This window comes from Rhea americana, unplaced genomic scaffold (genome assembly GCF_003343005.1).
Source record: "Rhea americana isolate MKP2758 unplaced genomic scaffold, rheAme1 scaffold_284, whole genome shotgun sequence".
In the NCBI taxonomy this organism is placed as follows: domain Eukaryota; kingdom Metazoa; phylum Chordata; class Aves; order Rheiformes; family Rheidae; genus Rhea; species Rhea americana.
The window spans coordinates 160,165-176,821 of NW_028186406.1; the positions used below are offsets into that span (position 1 = coordinate 160,165).

General features: G+C 41.7%; 1 protein-coding gene across 1 annotated transcript in view; it reads right to left on the reverse strand.

The window, feature by feature from the left end:
- FRAS1 (Fraser extracellular matrix complex subunit 1) overlaps positions 1 to 16,657 on the reverse strand; it is a 176,856-nt gene that overhangs the window by 74,636 nt on the left and 85,563 nt on the right. The window contains exons 14-19 of the mRNA XM_085308858.1: positions 13,906 to 14,049; positions 11,465 to 11,605; positions 10,883 to 11,023; positions 9,792 to 9,962; positions 7,587 to 7,727; positions 5,387 to 5,530 (exon numbers count right to left, since the gene is read on the reverse strand). Of these exons, the coding sequence (XP_085164984.1) occupies positions 5,387 to 5,530; positions 7,587 to 7,727; positions 9,792 to 9,962; positions 10,883 to 11,023; positions 11,465 to 11,605; positions 13,906 to 14,049 (882 nt within the window). The remainder of the gene's footprint in view (positions 1 to 5,386; positions 5,531 to 7,586; positions 7,728 to 9,791; positions 9,963 to 10,882; positions 11,024 to 11,464; positions 11,606 to 13,905; positions 14,050 to 16,657) is intronic.

Here is a 16,657-nt window from a genome sequence, read left to right on the forward strand (position 1 = left end):
AAAGAAGAAAAAGACACTTGTGGTGAATTTGAAGGGCCTTGGGGAACTAGTGACAGAAGAAAGGAATAACTGAAGGACTTTGTATTGGAAAAGATTATTTAAATTTTTCACAGCAGGCTGCCTTTGAAGGAGCAGGAGCAGAATATTTTCTTTATGCTTCTCAGTAATATCTCACATCCGTATTTGTTTCCTGTTCCTGTCTTCTCCCTGTCAGTCCTCGCCACAACTCAGATGGGATGCAACTCCATGTAGCTAGCTGCCCAAGTGTCAGAGGCCTCACATGCCATGTTTGCTGAAAGTCACTTTGGTTACCCAATTCCTTTAGACTTCTTCCAGTATCCAAAGTGGACTCTTCAGGGTAGGATGTTACCATCCTGCTCACAGTTCAAATGCCTCCCCATTCAAGATTACTAAGCTGTCTCCCACTATCCAGACAAAACTTCTCCCTGCCACCCTTTCAGCCTGTTCTACATTTTTTCTTTGTCAATTCAATCTCCTGTGCAAAATCTTATATATCACTGATCTTCCTATAAAGCAAGTTACATGACATAAAGTACGATATCGTGGGTTCACAGATTTCAATTTTCACAGCTACTGCACCACCACACTCTCTTCAGCTTTTTCTTAGCATGTAATGAAAAGGTAAAGAAAATAGTGCGCTTCCTATATGGAAAAGTATCTACAAACTGTTTCCTTGCCTGTAAACAGAGGGGAGCTGTTTGGGAAGCCAAAATTGTCTGTAAAGTGAATTGTGAATGCTCATAAAGGAAGCCAGAAGCATTTCTACCTCTCAGTTCCCCCATTAGCAAAACAACCAACCACTTGTATTGTTTAAACATACTTCCCCTCTTAAGGCTCTTCCGAAAATTTTTTCTTGATTCAAGTTTCACATTATACTTACTAAAGTATGGTATGAGGACTACAACAGGGCACTACTTTAAAACCATGTAATTTGCAGATGTGTCAGCATGCAAACATTCTGCAACCCTTACAATAAATCCAGAAAGAGAAATCACTGTGGCTGATTCAGTAGGATACCTAGGACTGACTAGGGTTTTTGCTTTGTTGTTTCTTCAGAGGGTGTTTTGCCTCTCTCTTAAAAGAGTTGAAATGGTCTTTGACACAAAAACTAGTAAGGTGAACTCCTTCTGAAGTGAAATCATGTTTGCAGGGAGATGTCTGCATCTTCTGAAAGRGGTGAGAGCTTCTCTAGGCAGAATAAGGTCCACTTGGATGGTGCTTGGCACAAATGTGTCCAGATTAAAATGGGGAAATGGTCTTCCATTCTCCTTATCTAGAAATTCAGTTGATATTTTTTGTAGGCAATTGTACAGCAGTGACTAAGTGAAGTCAAGTCTCCCTCTTGCTCTACTCGGAAAAACTCCAGCTCTTTTGGATGATACCAATGTCCCTCTAAGAGTACAACAACAACCCATTAATTTTACAAGGAGATGAGTGTATTTCTTGTTGTCAGTGTTCCTACTGGATTTTTAAGAGCAAGGCTGAAAGGTTTGTTATAGGCATCCTCCTAAGTGAGCTCTTCTCATTTATCTTTGAATATTTTTACAATCACACGCAGCCTGAAAAGCAAGCAAGGGCCTGAGCAGTTGAACTCAGGGATTGGGAGTTTCCTGGCAAAAAGGATGCAAGTCTAAGTTAAGATAAGAACTTGTGGGACACTGTCAGTGAGAGTCTTGATTCTTGTTTTGCGCCAACTATCCCTTCTACCAATTCTTTACAAAGACCTTTGCATCTGTTTACTCCTTAGCTGAGAACCCAGTGGAGCTCTGTCCGTTAACTCCTTGCTTCATCTGCTGCGCGGTCCCTCTGCATGTTTCTAGCTGTCCTTCCACTAAGTCAGGAAAAGAGTGAGGATGAAGCCTCAAGACTTATGACTTTTTCAAAGCAGGAAAGCGAGACCAGGGTTTTATTAGCAGAACAATAGTTTTAATGTTGGTGCTATGTCTAGATTGCTAACCGCCACACTTCCAGAAGCTAAACTTGTCTCAGATGAACAGCTAAGAGAAGAAGAGAGAAATGAAATAATATTTAAAAGTGGGAAAACACAAAACTCAGAAGACCTGAGACTCAATAGAGGACAGCTAAAACCAGAAACACACTCCTGTGCACACACTTTAACTACAAAACAAAATTCATAAACTGAGCACTCTTCAGAACACTGGCACAAATTCTTTGTTCCCAAACAGGAGCTTGGAAATTCACCGATCCTTTAATATCTGGTGCCATTTCATCATTCCTCTGCTTACATTTGAAATGCTTATTTGATAAACTGCTAAAAACAAAACTTTTTTTTTTCCTATTAACAAGGTCAATGTTCCAGTCCTCATTCAGATAACATGTACAATAAAAACATTCATTCACAGGCAATGGTTTCAAGTGACAGTTGGTTTTCTCCAGCCTCTAAGAAAGATTTTTCCCTGCAGGTCCATGAAGTACRACAGGTGGCTATAATGCACAGCAGTCCCTAAAAATCAAAACACAGTTCTGTCTGGAGGATCAGGAATTGTAGCTAGATTAGAARATAACTGTAAAATAATGATTGTTTTGGGAAAAAAAGGAAAAAGCTTTGTTAGATTCTGATGCAAATCACGTACTATACAAGTGTCAGGGGTTTCACTGTTTTCTTTTATGGGACAGCTGCTCTTTAACTGGTAATTAATAACTTGGCAAAGCAAATTTAGCATTTCAATCAGTGCTGAATGAGGCAAATGAGTGAAATTTAACAGCTTGGATGTGGAGCTCTTTATCTGTTGCAAAACTAGCAACACTTATCATGTGCTTAAACATCAGACATAAATTTGGCACAAGGACAACACAGTTTAAACCGGAAATCGAAGACCAAAGCACAACGTTTTTTTAAAAGGTAACAAATAAATATTCCACTATGAGAATCTTTAAAACTTCAGTTTGAGGATCTTTTAAAACTTCAGTTGGACCAAGAAACATCACTGCATCTATGTGCAAGAGCACATAGACATYAGTGGTCCACCAGTTATGAAGATCAAGCGAAAATTTATACTGGCCTCTACCACAGGAGTGACACAAGTCAGTCACACAGCAAGCCTAAGGTCAGAGCCAGGAAGAGGAAAGATGTCTCCTTTTGCTCTTACTACCATTGTACCTACAAAGCCTTCTCTCCTGTTTTTGAGAGCATAGAAACATTACTGACACTCAGTGACTCCARCCACTGCGAACCAAGTCTTGAAAATGCGTTTTGGCCTTGAGAAGACRACTCTGTAGTGCCTGAGGTTCTTGGCCTACTCGGCTTTGAAATAAAGCTTGCTTAATTTGCAAGAAAAGGATGCATTACCAGACTGCAATTGCTTTGGAGTCCAGAAAGCCAGGCAAGGTCCTTTCCAGGCGATCCATCACTGTCAGCATAGAGAATCTCCAGGTCAAACCATGCCCTCCACAATGCCCGAGTGACCCCTCTGTTTCCAATTTCTAGTCCTCATTACTGCCAGGCACCCTGATGTCTACTTAATCACCTGAGATTTGGAGAGTACATTTATTGCTCCATGACACCTCACYGAATGTGCAGGAAGCAGCAGCCTGAAAGGAATAATTAAAGCACATAGCACAAAGGAAGCAGCAAAGAAAACCCTTCTCAGGAACAGTCTTTGTTTGTGATAAATGATACTATATATTAAAAAAAAATAAATAAAACTTGCATCTGGAAGCCCGTATTTCTTGAGACCTTTTCACAGGAAGCATAATGAAAAATAATGGGAAAATAAGGTGGAAGAAATAAAGAGCATACAGCTAAGATGTTACAGGACATTAATGAGCATTGTTATCTTCCCTGAAATTTTACAGGACAGAGACAGCTTGTGATACTGAAATGCTGAGATGCTGAGTAATTTCCATACTGTGATCACTAGTCTGTATGAACCAGCTTGATTCCCCAGTCTGACTTCTTGTATACCTAAGGAGCTGTACAATACTTCTGAGACATTTTCCTATTCCTCAGATATCTCATTCCCTCCTCTTTTTGTCTGTACTACAATCAGGTAAAACAGTAATTGTTGGTTAAAAAGAAGATGAAGAAATAGGTCATTAAATTAACCTGTGGAGAGCAAAGAAACGAGCCTTTTGTTAAAAAAAAAAAAAAAGMAAAAAAAMACACAMACACACACAGGTAAACAAAAACAAGTCTGTGTGAAGGGGAGTTATCTAGACAACACTGAGAATGATTGCTTCTCAATGGATGTATTTTGTCTATTGCATTTTTTCCCTTTTCTTAAGCTTATCCACTTTGGAACTATTCAGCCTGGCATAAGCCTCACACACTGTATCTTTTCTTTGATAAAGAAAAAAAAGTGGTTTGATAAAGCTCAAAAATTGTTGGAGAGGTTCCCAGGATACATTTATATATGTCCACATGATGGATTAAAAACGATTTATCTTCTTAAAAAGGTAAATGCAATTACTGACTTCTGACAATAGGCTTGAGTGTAGGCACAGAACACTCACGGAGTATAACCCCTGTGTATAAATTTTATTATCACCCAAAAATGCACAAGCAATCCTAGCTGTACCAGCTTTTCCATAGGGCCCTGTAAGTTGCCCTACATAACAAATATTCCCTTAATTTAATTTGCTCTGTGCCAGACCTAAGCAGCTTTCCTGGCTCTGGGTCCACCAAACTTGGCTCTGCTCTCAGAGGAGACCCTGTTTCTGGCCACTGCCGGGTAGCAAAACCTCAGATATTACACACATCTGGGACTGCTCCTTCCTGCAGGGCAAGGTGGTGCCCTTCTGTTTCAGTGTGGCTGCAGGGAACGAGGAAAGCAAGCGCCCTGCCTTTGCAGAGCGCAGGATATTCTCAAACTGGAAGACCAGGGAATGCAGTGACAGGCTGTAAAGCTCAGACTGGAGCAAGACACAGTTAAGTACGTTTTGGTGACCAGAGAGCGAGCAGTGCACAACCAAAGGCGAGCACATCACTGAAGAGAGCAGAGCTGTAGCCCATCCTATTGTTAATAATTTATTTGTTACAGCATCATTAACCATGTGAATGCTCCACTGATTCCCAAAAGTACCCAACCGTAAGTGTGATCTCAAGCCTTCACCAAACCAAGCAGCAACAAGCCTGGCAAAAACAGTCTTCTCTCTCCCTCCTTCCTGCCCTATACAATTCACAATTGGCTTCACACAGCTCTAGTGAAGATATGCACAGCCGCAGAGGCAAGTGGTTTCACTACACAGTGTTTACACTGGAGAATTGACTAATGGTATTTTCATCAATGTGACTTTCTTCTTACAGCAAGCATTTTGATCTCTTCGTGGCGTGTGCTGAAAYACCTGGCCACTGCCGCAGAAAGACAATCACTCTGTACTATCCATGCAATCTTCTCTTACCTACCCACACAATATCCCACCAGGTTGAGATACTGCTCTTCCTTGCAGCTAGTCCTGCACTTTCCATCAGCTAGAGTTGCATGGGGATGGCAGGTTATGCACTCCAGGTCAGCAGGGCCATGGCATGTCTTGCAGGATGGATGACAGGCTGGATAAGAAAACAAACACTCAATGTTATGCACTCACTATTGCCTACCTTCCACCCTTGCCAGAAACCCAGCCCCTCTAATAATTTTTTACTTCTACATGGACATAAAATGATGTTGATAACAAAATTGACTGAAGAGTTCTGACTGGGAAGGTTTTGACATTCTCCTTGTAAATAAACAAGATGCAGAAAGAGTTGAAAATTTAAAGCTTTGCTTTTTTTCTCTTCGTAAATTAAGGTATAGATCTATACAAAATACAGTAATCAGCCTATTTATTCCTCTCTCTAGCATATGCATGTGCATATAGAGTGTGGGATGCAGGGGAGAGATAAATTAAACATCTTGGGATTATATAAAAATTGTCACGAGTATGAGTTTGATATTTACGAGTGGGGAATCCAGGAGTGAATTCTGTACAAATCCCTCCCAAACTGAAKCCAGTAAAATGTAAATGCCATGCCATCTCATTAGCCACTCTGTGTCTGGCAGAAGCTCAACAAAAGGATTGTAGAGAAAGAGATTAAGATTGCTCAAAAATATTTCACTCAGACTGTTTTTGTATCCTTCTACCTTTAAAGCCAGATGACTTATTTCCATGATTTCCACACTATAGATCAGAGGTACTACAGCTAATGATCTGTAAAAACGTCCTAAAAACTTTATAAACTCTTCTGTGAATAAAAGCACASAACTTCAAAGTCTCCCATCTCAGGACTCCCCCAGACTACAGTCGCTCCCTCTCCACATGGAAGCCGGGGTTCTCACAGCAGCCATAATGTAAGGCTCCTGTGTTTAAGACCTAACACATCAACTCCCACTACCCTCTCAGCTTCTCAGAAATTGTGCCCCGATTCCACTGATCAGTAAAAGCAAAAGGAAGAGTCAAATATCCAGGCACACCTACATTAACTGAGCCTTGCTGTTCAAAAAATGCAGGAGATSGAAGCTGGCAGCACACAGAAAGCTGCCACTTTCTTGACAGTGAAATTTTGTTCCCAAGACATTTACATAAGCCTGGGATCTGAAGCAGTACAACGCAGCATTCAGCAGCTACCTCAGCTCCYAGGCAGCAGCACACAACATCAGAATTGATGAATCTTTACAAAGGCTCGCCAAACGAACAGATTTATAGAGTTTTCTCCTGGATGAATATAGATTGAATAAATAGAACAATGGACTTCAGAAGAGTTCCCTCTCTCTAAACTTGAGGCCTCCTGGGGAAGCAACCAATATAACTTCAGTAAATTTCCCCTATTACCAGGACAGATGCGCAGACACTTTATCAGACAAATCTATAAAAAGAAAAAAAAAACAACAACTTTCAGCTGACCTTGAAGGGACTGATCAGATTTCAAATGCCTGCCTTTCCTCACCCATTGGTCTCAGCAGCTAATAATGAAGGGCACGTCCCAAATGCCAGCTCCCTGCAAGAGGCACAGGGGATTGAATTGTGGCAGTCACCCTGAAAGTCAGCAGTTGCAATCATCTGCTTAGATGAGATCAAACAGCCTGAATAAAGGCCACATGCTGACTGATGGGCAAGCCTAGGACACAAATAAGTAATGCTGTCCTCCTTCCTAATCAGCCATATCCACAGAAGTAATGTTTTTTCTCCTACATCTGCAGAATTTCCTCCTCCTAAACCCACCCTTACAGTCAGCAGTGGATTAAAAATAAATCTAATTCATATGGACAACATACTTATCTAGACTAATAAAACCAGTTCATGCTTCAGCACTATTCAGCATGTTAAAGAGCTCTTTGCCCACAATATGCTAGCTAAGAACAGCACCTAAGCTCATTGAAATAAAAAGCAAAATATTTTCAGGAAACCAATCCAGGGGAGCAAAACTGATTATAATTTCCRTTTCAACGTGTATGCCTCCCTCCCATTAGGGGATTTCGTTTCCTGAAAGTGGACCTTACTTCTCCCCTGAAAAGACTTAAACAGCTGCATATAATCTCACAGTGTCTCTATGCTGAGAAATGCACTACAAAATGTGCACGCAGTAAAACTCATGGTTTAAGCTGCAGGTGCCTGCACTATGCACTCACAGTAGCAGTGATCTTCGTGGCTGAACAGCCCCTCTGGGCACTCGGAGAGGCACCGGCCTTCAAGCAGGACGTGSGAAGATGGACAAGTCGTACAGTCCTGGGAAGTGCTCCCCATGCAGCCTGCACAGGAGGAGTGGCACTCTGCGGGAAAGGGATAAACAGAGAGACAGAGAGAGCCAAATTGTTTTCTAGCTTATCTCTGCTGTTTCTGTCTTAAGAGTCCAGCTAGATTGCTTTCTCCCCTAAGAAACAAGACAGCATTTGCTTTATAGGATTCTCTGCTTGTGAAATGCAAAAAGGGCAAAAGGGCTAAGGCTGTACAGCATACTTCTTGAAGATAAGGAGCAACCACAAATAGCTGCATATTTAATCTGTCTTTGCATCCATGCAATTCATTCCTGAATTYCTAAAGCAGAAAGCTGAGATGCACAACGCCGCGCAATACCTATTGCCTGCCTTTAAGAGCTCTGGGCTCCTGCCAGCTGACCAGGGGTTGAAATCAGCTCTTGCTATCACCCTACAGTGACCCCAAGAGAGGTTTTCTATCAAGCTCCTTGGTAGGCTTAGGTCACCATCCATCCTGGAGCAGTAACAGTGGCAGACTCATCAYCTGACTTCATAACTAACAAACTACTGCACCCTCACTAAAAGGGCTATTCAGGAAAAAAAAGAASAGAATAGGTAAGGTGCAGAGTTGAAATGATAGATTCCTTCACCTTGGCCTTTACTGCTCCTGATCCTAAAACAAGCCGGCTTAAACTAATAGTCTGATTAAATAAATATATAACTGTTTAGCTAAAAGAACCAATATTTTTTAGAACAGAGCTTTAGAAGGACATGTGGAGAAATATTTCTGTGGATTCCTGAAAAGTTCACAACCATGCAAGCAAAACTTTCAAAGTTAATGCTTTAACCTGCACATGAACACATTTTTATTTTGAATAGATATTGCAGGTGTAGTATACATCTGTTGTGGGTTTACATTCTCGAAAAGGTGCATCTATATGCTTTGCACAAATTCAAAGCTTGAAATATTGAATCTTCACACTCTTTTGCAATAAATCAAACAACTATTCTAAAGCCATTACTGATACAGTAGAGCTAGTAACACATGGGGCTGTGTCGGCATTCTTGTCCAACGACGTAATCTAGCACTGTTGCTGAACTCTGCTCAGGCCTGTTTGTGCAGATTCGTTCACCTGTCTGAAGCAGTGGTATATGGGCTTCTTCATTCAGTTTCAATGCCATAACCTAGAGTAAGCCAAGCAAATCCATTACCTGCCAAGAGAGAGGCACTGCATGCAGGAGCCCCAGAATTAGGTCTGGAGCCTCTCCAAGCATGCCAGGAAATATACTGCATGGCAGAGGCTCAGCTGGATAAGGGGCCATCTCTCCATTGGCCTAAATGGGGGTTATGGTACCTCCTGCCATCTGGGGATGCTTCCATATAATTTTGCAAATGAAGAAATATAAAAACTGTGGTGATTCTTCTCCACGCACTTCACAGCAATCTCACAGAGCAAGGAATGGAACTTCACTTAAGGAAAAATGGAAGACAATGTTCTTCATTCATTCTAATCATTTATTCCTACAAAAATTTTCTCTCAGAGCAGTGGGAAACCATGTAAGTGTCCCTAACGCACACCATCTGAGCCTCTCTTCCAAACTCCAGCATTCAGTGTAAAAGCTTCCTATTTGGGATTTCAGGAGAAGTAATGCAGCAATGGCTGAAAGGTGTGCTGAAGCACATCTCAGATGAGCTTTGTCTACAGAAGAGACTGCTGTGGGATGTCTTGACTTGCTGCAAGGGATAATAAGGAGACCACCCAGCATTTTCTGAAAAGGCACTCTCCATTTTCAACTTTAAGGATTGTTTCTGCTCTAACATARGTCAGTGGTAAAAGCTGTATCCTCAACTTCAGTGAAAAGAAGGCTAAGCTGTTACTGTATATTTGAATGTAGTCTTTTAGAAAGGTAACCTAATCCTTTACCTACGAACTATTGTAGAGCATATTTTCCTTCAAATTTACCACCATATGCCATTCCGAAAGTTATTCAGCTTAAATTTTCATGACTGTCACAAGGCAAACACAAGAGCTCAAAGCATGYAAAAAGTGAACACAGTTTGAGACCACTCCAAACATCTAAAGCCCAGTGTTGCCCTGTGCTTAAGGACTTGAGCAAATTGTTCACATCTCTACTCACGTCTGCACACCCCTGTGCTCTCCAGGTAGAACTGGGCTTGGCAGTGAGAGAGGCAAAGGCCATGTACATCTCCTTCCACATGCTGGTCAGGCTGCAGTACATCTGGCACCCTGCACTGCACGCAATGAGAGGCCTCTGGACCAATGCAGGTGYGACAGGATGGGTGGCAACCTGCCCACAGGTAAGAGAACAGTTAGAGCCACAGCGCTCAGAACAGCTTTCTGAGACAGACGGACAAGGCACAACARCTGTGCAAACTGGAGCATCTTGTCTTAAACATGAGAGAAAACGGGAAGAAAACACTGATTCGGGCCCTCTTGGTGATCCCACTTCTCACTTCTGCATTATCGCAGGCATTCCAACGCTCAAACAGTCAGCAAAGAGCACACAACTACCYTGCAGCAAATCACAGAACCCAGTGCTAAAGAATCTGTTCCAAAAGCACACAGGATGCTGTATTTTCTTTAATGGAGCAGGGGTTTTTAAATAATATTTTGCCATCTATTCCTAAATAAAAAATAATGGTTCTTTCTCTGATTAAATAAAGTATATAAAAATAATGTAGGAAAAAACTCTGCAGTTCTATGCCATACRCATTCAATTTTCCTTTAAGTTCCAGAACTGCAAAGGTGAACACAACCTCGCTAGGACAGATGGCAAGAAATGAGTCTAAAAGGGTTCATGGATAGTACAAACTCATCTCCTGAATTTTCAGGATTTTCATTGCTGCAAAATGACTTCAACCTTAGCAAATTTACTAGATAAGTATAAAATGTTATTCACCTCTTAACTTGTATCAAGAAAAATTTCAAATTGCTAGGAATATACATTTATTTCAACAGCATTCGGATAAAATATCCCCAAGATTACTAAATCCTGAGCAGGTGAAACCCCAAAGCTCAAATATACAAATTTGGGATTTTCTTTCTAAAGTGGAAAACAATCAGTAGACCATCATGGGAACCGCTCATTCCTTGACCAGTTCTGCACAGAAAATGGACTAGAATCATAGCTGAATACACACACTAAAGTCAATATAGACAGACTGATTTACAACAGCTAAGGAACTTAACCCAAATTACATGGCTTACCCTTGCAGACATTTTGATCCTGATAAAAACCCTCTCCACAGCCTTGCAGGCACTGTCCTTGATGTAATGCCAGAGGAAGGGAACAGGAGGTACAGTGGGTGGCCAAAGGTCCCTCACAAGTGGAGCACAAATCGTGACAAGCTGATAAAGAGAAAGAGTACATGGAACTGAAATACTCCATTTATTCTGCTTGCAGAATAGGCAGCCAGTGTTGCTGGCTACAGTATCCTCCAGCCAACAACTGGCAGGATATTCAGCTATATGAACTAATGATAGCAGAAGCACACAAGTATTAATAACTATAATAATAATATAGTATACTATAGTAATAATGACTCCCCTCACACGGTGTTTTGAGTATGTATCTCAGTATGTCTCATTACGCTTCACAAAGCAAAAAAGTTATTTAAAATAATCTGTCACAAGTGAACCAAAGAAATCAAAAATTGAAATTCCTTTTCCCATCCTCAATTTCACACTCTTAAAGTTCCCTCCTTACAAGAACACATCTGGGGAACAGAAGACAACATCTGGAGGGTGCCCTGAGAGCCATAAGAAAGATCATGCAAAGATGCCTATTACCTCTGCATCTTCCACTGCTGTCGGGAAAATATCCATCTGGGCACTCTGAAACGCATTTCCCATCATGTAACATCTTATCCGAAGCACAGGTTAAACATCTGGGTTGGTCTGAATAGCATGTTTCACAGGACTGGTCACAAGCTGCCAAAGACCACAGCTCATTAACTAAAAGCACTCACTAGGCAAAAAAACAGCAGAGCCATTAACCTGGCTACATACATAAAGTAGCATAAACCATRCCTTGTTCTTCCTTTGTCAGAAAGATATCTTTAAATGCACTGCTCCAGCACAAGTAACCTTTCACACTTCCCTGCAGTACCTAGTGACATTCACAGCGGCAGACATGTGAGCGCTGACATGCATTCGCTGCCCTGTTTCCCGTCGAGGCCACTGAGAAAAGTGCAGGTGCTGGGAGTGGGTCTATACCAGCACTCCCTCCACGCTGGCACAAGGGAGGCCACCCAGGCCTTCACAGCCCGACTGCCTGCAGCAGCTTAGGGAGAGAAAGACTCTTACAAATCCCACCATTCTCCTGCTCCTGTAATGGGGCATCTGGGGAAAAAAGTTTGCATCCCCATGCCTGGCCACACCTGGATCTACCCTTAACAGCACCGAAGATTTCCATTTCTGAGTACAAGAGTGTGAAGGACCACGGATGGTCTCAAGGCTGCCTTATAAGCTTGTGTTTCCCAGTCTGCAGGGGACTTGCACTCAGTTTGGTCTGCACACCCTTCAGGTCTGAAAGGCTTTTCTTTCCACTAGCAGTGTTACCAGCTAGACTGCTGAGGTATGATTATATCAACATCCTGAAACTCAACATACAAGCCTCTGTTTGCCTGTAATTTTTGCCTGTTGCTGGACTCAGTGGCATTTCAGGCTGAGACTACATATCAGCTTTGTATGGTGCAAAAGTACCATAGATAYCTACATACAGACTAGACACTAAAACATCTTATTTTTCTTTACTAATTAAAATCTCTAATAGTTATCCAGTGAATCCAGAGACAAGTATGTATGTCCTGGGACATAAAAAAAAAGAATCTCTGAAGTAAATAAGAGTGGGGTTTTTCTGTTCACCAGTGGTCTGTGAACAGAGAGTATCATTATGAACACTTTCATGTGCGAAAATCATGTCATAAATCTTTACAGATCTTTGCAAAATAAGCCTCAGTCCTCAGGTTGTTCACAAAATGAAAGACAGGGAGAACATTGAGAAAGAATTTATCATTTTTTCCCTTCTTTTCTTCAAACCAGAATTTTGAGAGCGCAAATGCATCAAAAATCAATCATGATAATGTTTTCAATCAATTTTTGTGGTCTATATTACCCCTTGTATTCACTTCTGAAGCTAAATTACCTGTTATATGATAACCTGTTAAATGAGAGAAGCAGTATGAAACTGGCTTCCCTAGGTCAGTGGCATTACTGCTGCTCTATATTCAGAACGGCCAAGTATTTTAATTGTACAATTCTTGCTTATTTTCTCCAGTTGAGAGTTTCCCTTTAAAACAGGTTACAGGTCTCTGCCTGGGCATCAAAACGTGTGTTGTAGGTAGAAGTGGAAAAAGTCTGAATTCTGGAGGTTCCTAGCACCAACTATGCAGCTTTGAGAAATCAYTGGCATCTAAACAGAACTTCTTTCTCAACTAAAGATGTAAAATTTTAACTCTGCACACTTTGAAACACATGCTTATAGAATTTACTGGTGTAAACATCAACCAAAGCAAATGGAAACCTAGTCAGAAATCCAACAAGAAGTGGCTGTAACAATTGTTTTCAACAGGCTCCAGGTATTAAGCCCTCTCTATCTTGCTGTGACTCAGAAAGACCTATATGAAAATAGGCAACCCAWGCATCACTTCTACCGACCCTGCTAGACAGACTATCAAAGCAGTCGGAGCTGGCTGAAACACAGACCTGGCCCGCATAGCTGCGGCAAAATTTAAATTATTTATTTATTTGAGKTTTTTTTCCCCTTCATGAGCTGCTTGACTTGGTCTTTAATTTCCTCCAGCCTTCCCTTCCCCTTCTTTTAACTAACCTTCTCAGTTCCCAAGTCTCATCTGTTATGCAGGTATTAGTTACTGTGATGCTGAATTACAATACAATTTACAAAAACCCGCTGGCAAGGGCCATTTCTCTTGCTGCAGACAAATGGATTTGTCAAGCCCTCAGAAATATCTCAGTCATGCTTTCATGCTGTTTAGTGAGGGAAACAACCTTAAACCTTTCAGCATCTGATTAGCTTAAATGAATTAATAATCTTACAAGCAGCAGCTTTACCCATCCAATTATTTATGCACAAGGTGCCTCTGGCTTCTTAGACGTGAATAAAATCACAGCTGTAGCCTGGYTAAATGAAATATTGATTTCCTTTCTGCAGAGCATTCCTCAAGCTTCTTGCAATTGGAGGAAGAAAAAACAAAAAAAAAAGTATTTACCGCTGCAGATTCCATCCTTCATGTAAAATCCCTGTCCACAGCTGGCCACACATAGCCCTGCTTTCAGCATGTGTGATGTGTCTTTGCAGGATAAACAATTGTTCTCATCAGCTCCCCAGCAGGAGGAACAGGACTTGTGACAAGCTGCAGGAAAGAAAGCAAAGAATTAATGAATGATGAACTTCTGGGCAACTTTTCAAAATAAAGAAGTTGCAGGAATTCACTTTTTTGCTATTTTCTTCCTTATATTTACAGGCATTTTCATTGCTTCAGTACTGCAGGCTTTTCAGTACGTCAGCAAAAGGAAAAGAAAAAGACATGAGGTGTGTTCGTAACACTATTTAGTCCTGCTCCTCATGGTGCTAGGTGTTGTACAAGCACAAAGTAAAGGGAAGAGTAAAGAGTTCCTGTCACGCACTATTTAAAAATAAGCCTACAATCGGATCCTCAGAGTGACTACTGACATTAACAGCACTTCATGAACAAATAAAACATCAGACTGCAGGGCCACAGTCAACATCTTGCAAAACAAAAGTAAGACCGCCGCCTCCTGAAAATCACTCCTTCTGCCCTTCCAAGACTCTGCACTGGAGTATGAGACCGTAGCTGCTGGCTGCTCCTGGCCAGGAAGGGCAGAAATCCTCACATACTCAGGCTCTGAAATTCCTGGGGACAAGTGGGCAGTGGGTCCCAGGTACCGCACATTGCCAGACTGCAAGTCTTTTCCCTTACATTGCCAGAAGAAAAGAAGGAACATTTTTTTTTTCACTGAGTTTAGAAATCAGTTACGTTTCTCTTGAGGTGAGCCATGTATCATGGCTAGTGCACAGCGATGTTCTACCTGCTCCTGAAGCATACCACATTTTGTGACGCAGGCTGTAGAAACGTCCCCTCTTGGGCATCTTGGCACAGAAACACRCAGCCAGAACAGAGTGATCCTCAAGTATGGTGACACGTTACAAGTAAACTAATAACTATACGGAGATCAGTTCTGCCTCCCTCCCAAAAATGTTGAATGAGCAGCCTTATACAAAACTGCTCAGCTGTGAGGGAAATTCAGCCCACACTGTGGTTAGTGTTTCTGGAATTTGTGCAGCAGACAAACATTAAATCCTGTGTTATCAGTGCTTGCATGAACTGTGCACATTACAATTCTTAAAGCTACTAGATTTTTTTTCTYGATTACACTCAAGTAGGTTCTAGACACATTCATAAATTTATTATTTAGTAATGAGGCATGTACATSCTTATGTTCCTAGACCATGGCAGGAGGAAAAAAACAGAACTTTATGACATATGGCCTGTATCCATGAACACGTCTAAAGCTGCAGCCACCCAGGAAAAACTCTTCTGCAAGTAGTCTTAGCATAATATGGAATCAGCAGACAAACCAGCAGTTCACTGGGGAAAGAAAACTCGTACGCTCTAGTAAGCTTAATTCACTTAACTCGGAACACATTTATTTATGAAAGTTACATGAACAAACATGTTCCAACGACAACAAAAAAAAAAAATCCCTAAATGAGAGACAGTTCATCCTCTCCCCAATAGCAGGTGAGACAGAAAGTGTTTCTGTTCCAAGACCATGCCTAATGTATCAGGGCAAGGTGAACTAGCACAATGTCAACACTATCAAGTGCATGTAATTGTGGCTGAAGCAGAACACCACAAATATCAGACATCCCATCCCAAAGTAAAKATTGTGCACACTTTTCTGTTCCAATCAATAATTTCCCTTGCTAATAAAAAGCCGCACCTCATTCCAGCTTGGATGATTCTCAGGGCATGCCCACACTTGCAAGTTAACTGCAGCATATGAGTGCATGCTGTAAATTCCTAAGTACTGAAATGTCCTCACTTCACCTTCCAGCCATGAGTGTTTTGCTCCTCTCTGAGCTCACTCTCATTTTKGACATCTTTTTAAGGGGGTGGATATCAGGGCTTGATCTGCTAATAATAAACCTTCCATAGCACAGCTTTGCCTCCTCAATGCTAACCTGCCTAAATATGTTAACATATCTGAGGATACTCACAGTACTGCAGTCCTCATGTCCTTGCTGAGCTGGTTATTTACAAAAATACTCAAGTCCTCTCCAGTGATACAGCACCTTTTCAGGACAGATTTCTGCCTCTAGACTCTGTTTTTAAACAGACACTCTTGCATACAGCTGTATTAAAAATGCACATGTGGCAAAAGCAAAGTCATTTGGGCAATTGTGCTTGGCTCTAAGGCTCTCCTATCTGCACTAAACYGGCTGCTCTTCAGTACTTCCTCACCTCAGTCTCCTCTCTCTCACAGCTGCCTCAAGATGTCCCTCCGCATAAGTCAGGATTACACCTTCAGCCCCCCAGCACCACATGTTTTGCTGGGTCTAGGTCTACCATAAACAATTCTCACGCTGGAAGATCTTCAGCATGGCTGGGCCTACCTCCCAGGCTCTTCTCTGGAGATGATGCCCAGCAGTACTGCCTCTGCCACAGTCTGCACCTACCATTCTGCTGGGCTTTTGTCACCATTACCATCAGTCTCCTCACCCGCAGCTTATCACAGAACAATCTTCCCTTCTGGCTTGCCTTCTCTTTAAGCTCTGGCCTTTCAAAGCCCTTCTATGGACACAAGGTTGTAGAGGTAACCAAGAAGTGGCCAGGCCAACCCAGCCCACTTCCCCATTCTCCGCTGCAAAGTGAGACCCACTAAAAATGGTGCTTTAAACACAGCCAGCAAGAAAGGGAGCGAGACAAGAAGAAATGG